At 47.6% G+C, this 8721-nt stretch overlaps 2 protein-coding genes across 2 annotated transcripts; one reads left to right on the top strand and one right to left on the bottom strand.

The window, feature by feature from the left end:
* Positions 1-396: 396 nt before the first annotated feature.
* LOC135671463 (exocyst complex component EXO70H1-like) lies at positions 397-2927 on the bottom strand. The gene has a single exon (XM_065179608.1). The coding sequence runs from the start codon at positions 2860-2862 to the stop codon at positions 847-849; it is 2016 nt and encodes a 671-aa protein (XP_065035680.1). The 5' UTR covers positions 2863-2927; the 3' UTR covers positions 397-846.
* A 3097-nt stretch (positions 2928-6024) lies between these two features.
* LOC135671464 (exocyst complex component EXO70H1-like) lies at positions 6025-8200 on the top strand. Its single transcript, XM_065179609.1, has one exon. It carries the CDS (start codon positions 6098-6100, stop codon positions 8111-8113), a length of 2016 nt encoding a protein of 671 aa, XP_065035681.1. The 5' UTR covers positions 6025-6097; the 3' UTR covers positions 8114-8200.
* Positions 8201-8721: the final 521 nt, after the last annotated feature.

Raw genomic sequence — 8721 nt, 5'->3', positions numbered from 1 at the left:
GGTCGCTGGCCGAAGGCAAGAGCGAAGCTTCGCTTTTCTCAACGGCGTTGGTCGTGGTTGCGATTACGACGACTGCGACGGTAGAGAAGAAATCTACAGCAATGTTGCAGTGATGCTACTACAGCAAAGGAGGAAACTGCAACAGAGGAGGAAGCTGTAGCAGAAGAGGAAGCTGTAGTAGAAGAGGAAGGAAAATAGCTACAACGAGGAAGAAAGGTGGGGCAGTGCTGATGAGCAGCACTAGAGATGCCGTAGCGGAAGGGAACGAACGTTGGCGCAGAGTGGCAATGGAGAAGACAGTTACCATTCGCCTAGGAGGAAAGATTTGTCACACCAATGATGAATTGGCAACGAGAAGAGAGCTTGCTCTAGGCAAGCGGCTCTGATACCATGATAGAAATAATAGAAGATAAGAACAAATATTGAATGAAGCTTTATTGAATAATTGAAGATGCTTCAATACATTAACATGTTCCCTCTCCTATTTATACAAATTAGGAGGAATGATTTCCCTAACAGAATAGAGGATTTTCCTCAACAGAATAGAGAAATTTCCTCATATAGTTAATCTTATCTTCTATCCGAGAGACACGACTCTCAAGCGGGCAAGCCGCCCTATGTCCATTATAGACCGATAATCTCTCACATGTGTCCACATGACACAATCTTAATTTACAAGCCTGCCACCAACCCAACTAAAATGGGACTATTAAGCCTTCGACCGTCCCCCTGTAGGGGGCATGAACATACCAAAAGATACGGACATACATAAGCATTACATCAAACATCTTGTTTGTCCGTGACACTGATTAAACAAAATAAAACAAAGAAAGAATGATCAATAAATTACACGGTCCGTGATGATGATTCCTTGGGCCGGTGCGAACCCGAGCCGGAAAAGAGCCCTCCCAGTCGGTTCCCGACGTCGTCCGGCGAGAGCAGCACCGCCGATGCGTCCTCCAGCGCCGCCTCCCACCGGGTGTAGAACCCCCGATACGCCGGCAGGATCATCCCGCGCACAGTCGCCCTCACCTCCTCCCGCATCGCGGCGTCCGCCACCACCCACCCGGTTTGGGCTGCGCAGGCCTCCTCCAGCGCCGCGCTGAACGCCCGCATCCGCCCCCTTGCCTCCCCGGCCGAGACATCCCCGGTCGGAATCGTCGCCGCCACCCGTCCCCAAGCCGCCCGCTCGTACCCCGCCGCGTGCTGCCTCGCCTTCGCAGCCTGCCGCGCCGCCCACTCCTCCCCCAGCAGATCCCGCAGCCGGCAAGACCGCGCCTTGTTCACTATGTACTGGAGGTTGTTCGCCAGGAAGAGGTACGACAGGCCCACGTCAGCGTACGCCGCGGCCTTCCCGTCTAGCTTGCAGAGTAGAGAGAGGATCAGCCACGCGAAGCGCGCGGCAATTGCCGAGCGGCGGCTCCCTTCGCTGGAGGAGGAGGTGGTCGGAGGTGCGTAAGAACCAGAGACAGCAGGCTGCTGCTCCGCCGGTGCCTGCGACGTATCGAAGAAGAAAGGAGGGAAGGGGGTTGGGGTGTGGATGGGGAAGTCGGCGAAGATCTCCACGAGGGCGGACTGGTAGTCGGCGAGAAGCGATATATAGTTCATGGCGTAGCGGGTCATCGGGTGGACCCCTCCGCCGGGGACCGGCAACCGGGACGACTCCTTCATGATCGCGGACTCGAAATCGGCGAGGGTGGCGCGCGCGGCCTCCGCGAGCTTGGAGAGGGACGCGAGAGCCTGCGCCCGGACAGCGGCTGTGGAATCGAAGGAGAAGATGGGCTCGATCTCCGGTCGCAGCTCGGCGACAGCATCGTACAAGTCCAAGAGTCGGAACAGCTTCTCGGGGGACCGCTTCGACTTGGCCACTAACCCCGGGAAGCTGAGGAACTTGAGTGCGGCGTCGCCCGCGATGTCAGCGAAGACGACTTCCCGGACGGCGTCGGAGCCGGCGAAGACGTGGTCCAGGAGTACGCGCTCGCCGTGGAACAGGGTCCTGACGGCGACCCTGGAGGCGCCTAGCCAAGACCGGACTCTTAGCTCCAGCACCGCCCAGTCCAGCTTCTGGACTTGGGCGGGGGGGAGGCGCTCGAAGCCGAGTCGGTAGAGGCCCTCGTCGACGATGGACTTGCGGAGGGCCTTGTAGGTCCTGACGCACTCCTTGCCGTAGCCGGCCAAGACCATGGTATCGGCGATGGCACGGAGGTCAGCCATGACCACGCCGGCGGCGCGCTCGACCTCGCCGATAGACTTACCGGCCGCGAGCGCCTCCCCCTCTGGGGAGTTCTCCCAGGGGTCGTAGTCCGGCTCCTCGGAGACGCTGGAGCGGGCGGAGCGGACGGAGACGGACTCAGGGTCGAGGAGGTCGCGGTTGGCGGCAAGGATCTGGAAGAACTCCTTCTCGAGGCGGCGCATGGCGGCCTGCATGAGGGTCTGTGCGCGGACGAGGCACGGGTGGGAAAGGCGCGCGGTTTCGGCGGCCGCGACGAAGACGAGCATGGCGCGCTGCAAGTCGGAGACCTCAGCCAGGAAACGGCGGGCCTCGGAGCGGTCTTCATAGAAGAGGGAGGTGATCTTGGCGTAGGCGGAGGATTCCGGGTCCCATTTGACAACAATCGCCTCTGCTCTTGCCACCTTCTCCTCCAACGACAACGAAGACGAAGAAGAAGAAGAAGAAGTAGCTGCGGCGGACGGGCTGTCTCGGTGGTGGCGACGGCCAAGGGGTTTGCACGGCAAGAGGTTTCGCAAGCCTTTTCTCGTCATCTTCTCTATAGCTGACAGTAGATGTATGTGCGGGTGCGATGAACTCGGAGAGTCGTGCGGCCTTGCAGGTCGCAGTTGCTTCATTTTGGTGTGTGACATTACTCCCTACTTATAGAACAAGGATGGGAAACACGTATGGTCTTATGTCAGGAGGGCGTGGACCGGTCAATTGTTGAACCGGCCTTTTGTTTGGAACAAATAAATTTGATCCACACATAGGCATAGGATCACTTTTCTCTAAATGTCTTGTTGTGCAAGGAAAACTTGTTCTGCACATCATTCAATGCGAAGTATATATTTTCCGTAATTACAATTAGTTATTGACGTGGATAAAAATAATATATATCAGCAAAGTGATGATAAGCGGATATGATAACCCCGACAACTCTACCCAACTTAGATCAACTAGTCAGAATGCTTTGGGTAAATATTATAATAATAACAGAAAAATCAAGACTGTCAATATAATAATAATAATAATAATAATAATAATAATAATAATAATAATAATAATAATATCCCCAATCTATTATATCAACTTAGTGTACGCTGCCATAGAAAAGAAAAATAAAAAAAATTATACACCACCACTCTGTGACACATTTAGTAGGAAAGCGAAATAATAATATTTTTATAATCATTCAGATTTTGATAATTTTCTCTGGTGATATAATTATTATTATGGTAAAGAAAATTATGTACATGATACAATCATTATATTCTCCAGTGATGTAATTATCATTTTAAGATATTTTATTAAAAAAATTTACTATTCCTTTTTTATTGGATGGCACACCTATTCATTGTTATTCAGGGATAATTTTTTTGAATGATAAAAAACTCATTAGTCAGATCCAATCGAAATTAAAAAAATTTATACAGATTTTGTGATTAAGTGTAACTGTAATGTAACTTATTATCAATGTAACTTATTATATAGATTTTGATAATTTTTATATAGTTGTACTTCTTTAATTTATTGGATGAGTTTATAAATTATTCTTCTTTTACGATCATATATTTTCTCGTACCATTTAAATTAGAAGTTTCTACCCATAACTTTTTTATTAATTTACAATTAGGTTGACAATAAAACTTGTAGATTTTCTACTAAATGTATGAATAGTTTCTTTTCTCACTCAAATCTAGATATTTCAAACATATTGAGTTCCTTAATCTCCTTAATATCTATTTCAATTATCATGAACCTATCAACTATATCAGCATATATTTGAAGTTCTAAACAAACCTTAGCTTTCTTTCAAACATTTTTACATTTCTAGATTCAATATCAATCATATAAGTAGTATTTTTATCATTTTTTTTAAATGCTCAAATTTTCTTAACATTAGAATAACTCCAAAAAATATTTCATCAATTATAGGATTCACAATCCCTAGCATTAATCCTCAAATAAAAAATTACTTATTATAAGAAATTATTAAATAAATTTTTATATTAAAATAATTTAAAATTTTATCATATCATAAATAATTTTAAAATGAAGGATATTACATGGGCACCCCTATGTAAAAATAAATATGAGAGCATGATTCGATAAATAGTAGAATTTTTATATAAAATAACCAAATAATAAGATCAATATCAAATAAAAAAATTTATAATAATTCAGATTCAGATAATTGCTTCAATGATGTACTCATTATTCTTTTGTTGTCTAACTAAAAAAAATATTTTTAATAAAGTCATAGCTCTCCCTTTATTTATTGTTTCTCTCTCTCTTTTTTGATATAGTTTGATTTAAGCATGGTACGAGGATGCAACACATGGTTAGCCCGATGATATATCATGTCCACCCAATTGATATTCAGATGGAATGATAGCAGGTGGATCTTGGTGTTAAAATAAGTCATTATTTCATAAACATAATACCCAAATGTTCGATATATAAACTCACGCTTTAATAATAGTCGAATGAACAACATAACTATTCCCAACATTAATCCGATCTTGCCTGAATGATCAATTCCACATGCTATAAAAAGCCCATAATGATCAATTTGATCAGACACCCCCTCAACGTAGTTCTGCATAGTCATATACCAAATACATGCGTTTGATATCTTTGACTCAGACAAAAATAAAAATGAACTCTAGTTAGATTTAAACTATATCTATGTGTTGAACAACCAATTTAACAAAAAGATATACCTCAAGCTCTCCATATATTTATCTCCAATGAAATATACTGCCACTCTATAGATACGTCACAACAAGATTCATATCAAAAAGTATATATCTTTTATAATAATTCACATTTAAAGAATCTTCTCCGATGATATAATTGTTATTCTTTTTAAACTAAGAAAATTTAAAATTCACCCTTATGCTAAGGAAGAATCCTTTTCAATAAGAACAATATCTCACCCACCTATGACCTCTCATTCTTTACAGACACTATCTGATTTGATCATTGTTGTGAAACTTTTATCAATGTTATTACAAGTATGACAAATTCCATCGTATTTCTATAACTTTTGCCAAATATTTTTAAATCGTACCGTACTCATTATATATATATATATATATATATATATATATATATATATATATATATATATATATATATATATATATATATATATATATATATATATATATATACATATGCTCCATAGAAGTTGTTGACCACGTGTGAAAATAGAACCCTCCAATCATTCGAAACAGTCGAGCCACCTACCTGTGAAGAACGTCCGAGACTATTTCTATGTACCACTGCCTTCGATTTCTATGTACGTCGCCGCCTTCTATTTCTTTGCACGTCACCTACACCTCTCCGAGGATGTTTCACATGCAATGCATTAGGCTCATCGTAAAGGCTGAGATAGCTGACATCGTGAAACATGAGATATTAGGAGGCGATTGACCGTGGAAGCTGTGGTGCCTGCACTGCAATGCGATGACAACACGTTTGGAAATGATTTCTTCTGGGGTTTTGCATCAACCTATATATCAGTGGGAGTCCGTACGTGCAACAGTGGACATAGATAAAGATTACCGAATCAAATAATTTTACATCGATATTTTGATTTGTTCCTTAATTATCGATCTTGGTATTTCTCTTTTAGGCATGAGATTTTTCCCTTAAATCCATTAAAATTCTGATTAATGGTAGAATTTTAACCCAAAATAAATCATAGACACCACAGCTTCCAAACGTGTGGATCAAATTTAGAGAAAAGTGATCCTATGCCTATGTGTGGATCAAATTTATTTGTTCCAAACAAAAGGCCGGTTCAACAATTGACCGGTCCACGCCCTCCTGACATAAGACCATACGTGTTTCCCATCCTTGTTCTATAAGTAGGGAGTAATGTCACACACCAAAATGAAGCAACTGCGACCTGCAAGGCCGCACGACTCTCCGAGTTCATCGCACCCGCACATACATCTACTGTCAGCTATAGAGAAGATGACGAGAAAAGGCTTGCGAAACCTCTTGCCGTGCAAACCCCTTGGCCGTCGCCACCACCGAGACAGCCCGTCCGCCGCAGCTACTTCTTCTTCTTCTTCTTCGTCTTCGTTGTCGTTGGAGGAGAAGGTGGCAAGAGCAGAGGCGATTGTTGTCAAATGGGACCCGGAATCCTCCGCCTACGCCAAGATCACCTCCCTCTTCTATGAAGACCGCTCCGAGGCCCGCCGTTTCCTGGCTGAGGTCTCCGACTTGCAGCGCGCCATGCTCGTCTTCGTCGCGGCCGCCGAAACCGCGCGCCTTTCCCACCCGTGCCTCGTCCGCGCACAGACCCTCATGCAGGCCGCCATGCGCCGCCTCGAGAAGGAGTTCTTCCAGATCCTTGCCGCCAACCGCGACCTCCTCGACCCTGAGTCCGTCTCCGTCCGCTCCGCCCGCTCCAGCGTCTCCGAGGAGCCGGACTACGACCCCTGGGAGAACTCCCCAGAGGGGGAGGCGCTCGCGGCCGGTAAGTCTATCGGCGAGGTCGAGCGCGCCGCCGGCGTGGTCATGGCTGACCTCCGTGCCATCGCCGATACCATGGTCTTGGCCGGCTACGGCAAGGAGTGCGTCAGGACCTACAAGGCCCTCCGCAAGTCCATCGTCGACGAGGGCCTCTACCGACTCGGCTTCGAGCGCCTCCCCCCCGCCCAAGTCCAGAAGCTGGACTGGGCGGTGCTGGAGCTAAGAGTCCGGTCTTGGCTAGGCGCCTCCAGGGTCGCCGTCAGGACCCTGTTCCACGGCGAGCGCGTACTCCTGGACCACGTCTTCGCCGGCTCCGACGCCGTCCGGGAAGTCGTCTTCGCTGACATCGCGGGCGACGCCGCACTCAAGTTCCTCAGCTTCCCGGGGTTAGTGGCCAAGTCGAAGCGGTCCCCCGAGAAGCTGTTCCGACTCTTGGACTTGTACGATGCTGTCGCCGAGCTGCGACCGGAGATCGAGCCCATCTTCTCCTTCGATTCCACAGCCGCTGTCCGGGCGCAGGCTCTCGCGTCCCTCTCCAAGCTCGCGGAGGCCGCGCGCGCCACCCTCGCCGATTTCGAGTCCGCGATCATGAAGGAGTCGTCCCGGTTGCCGGTCCCCGGCGGAGGGGTCCACCCGATGACCCGCTACGCCATGAACTATATATCGCTTCTCGCCGACTACCAGTCCGCCCTCGTGGAGATCTTCGCCGACTTCCCCATCCACACCCCAACCCCCTTCCCTCCTTTCTTCTTCGATACGTCGCAGGCACCGGCGGAGCAGCAGCCTGCTGTCTCTGGTTCTTACGCACCTCCGACCACCTCCTCCTCCAGCGAAGGGAGCCGCCGCTCGGCAATTGCCGCGCGCTTCGCGTGGCTGATCCTCTCTCTACTCTGCAAGCTAGACGGGAAGGCCGCGGCGTACGCTGACGTGGGCCTGTCGTACCTCTTCCTGGCGAACAACCTCCAGTACATAGTGAACAAGGCGCGGTCTTGCCGGCTGCGGGATCTGCTGGGGGAGGAGTGGGCGGCGCGGCAGGCTGCGAAGGCGAGGCAGCACGCGGCGGGGTACGAGCGGGCGGCTTGGGGACGGGTGGCGGCGACGATTCCGACCGGGGATGTCTCGGCCGGGGAGGCAAGGGGGCGGATGCGGGCGTTCAGCGCGGCGCTGGAGGAGGCCTGCGCAGCCCAAACCGGGTGGGTGGTGGCGGACGCCGCGATGCGGGAGGAGGTGAGGGCGACTGTGCGCGGGATGATCCTGCCGGCGTATCGGGGGTTCTACACCCGGTGGGAGGCGGCGCTGGAGGACGCATCGGCGGTGCTGCTCTCGCCGGACGACGTCGGGAACCGACTGGGAGGGCTCTTTTCCGGCTCGGGTTCGCACCGGCCCAAGGAATCATCATCACGGACCGTGTAATTTATTGATCATTCTTTCTTTGTTTTATTTTGTTTAATCCATTTCATATACTTCTTACATCTTATACATCAAAAATTTATATTGTAATACATTTCACTTTGCTCACTGCTTCCTTAAAATCGATGTCTGCGGTTGCTCGTACTGAATCAAAGATGTGTTACTCCTTTTGACTTTGTTGACCTCTACGCGTCATTGTAGAGACATAAGATATCGAGGAGGCTGTTACGACGTTGACAAAATCTCACATTAAAAAAGAAGCTAAATTTAGGAAGATAGAAAACGAACTTTGTCTTCTTTCTTTTTGTTGTTTATGCGTTGATTTATTCATATGTTTACGCATTCAAATTACTGCGTCTTAGCATTGAAAGGGCAGTGGACCGACGTAAAGCGTCCCTTTTCCCACTAATAAAAAAAGCAAATTGGATTAAAAATTATGTTTCCAAACTCGTGGAGAACTTGGACGCTAACAAAACCTATGCTGATAGATGCTTGTAACTTAGAACCTATCCTGCTTCTAATTTTATAAACAAATGTCTTTCTTTTTTTCAAAGTAAAATCCTACATATGAAAAATATTTGACAATACTTACTACCTCATTTATAAATTAT

The sequence above is a fragment of the Musa acuminata genome, unplaced genomic scaffold (assembly GCF_036884655.1).
Source record: "Musa acuminata AAA Group cultivar baxijiao unplaced genomic scaffold, Cavendish_Baxijiao_AAA HiC_scaffold_1139, whole genome shotgun sequence".
In the NCBI taxonomy this organism is placed as follows: domain Eukaryota; kingdom Viridiplantae; phylum Streptophyta; class Magnoliopsida; order Zingiberales; family Musaceae; genus Musa; species Musa acuminata.
This window is presented reverse-complemented; position numbering and strand designations above follow the sequence as displayed.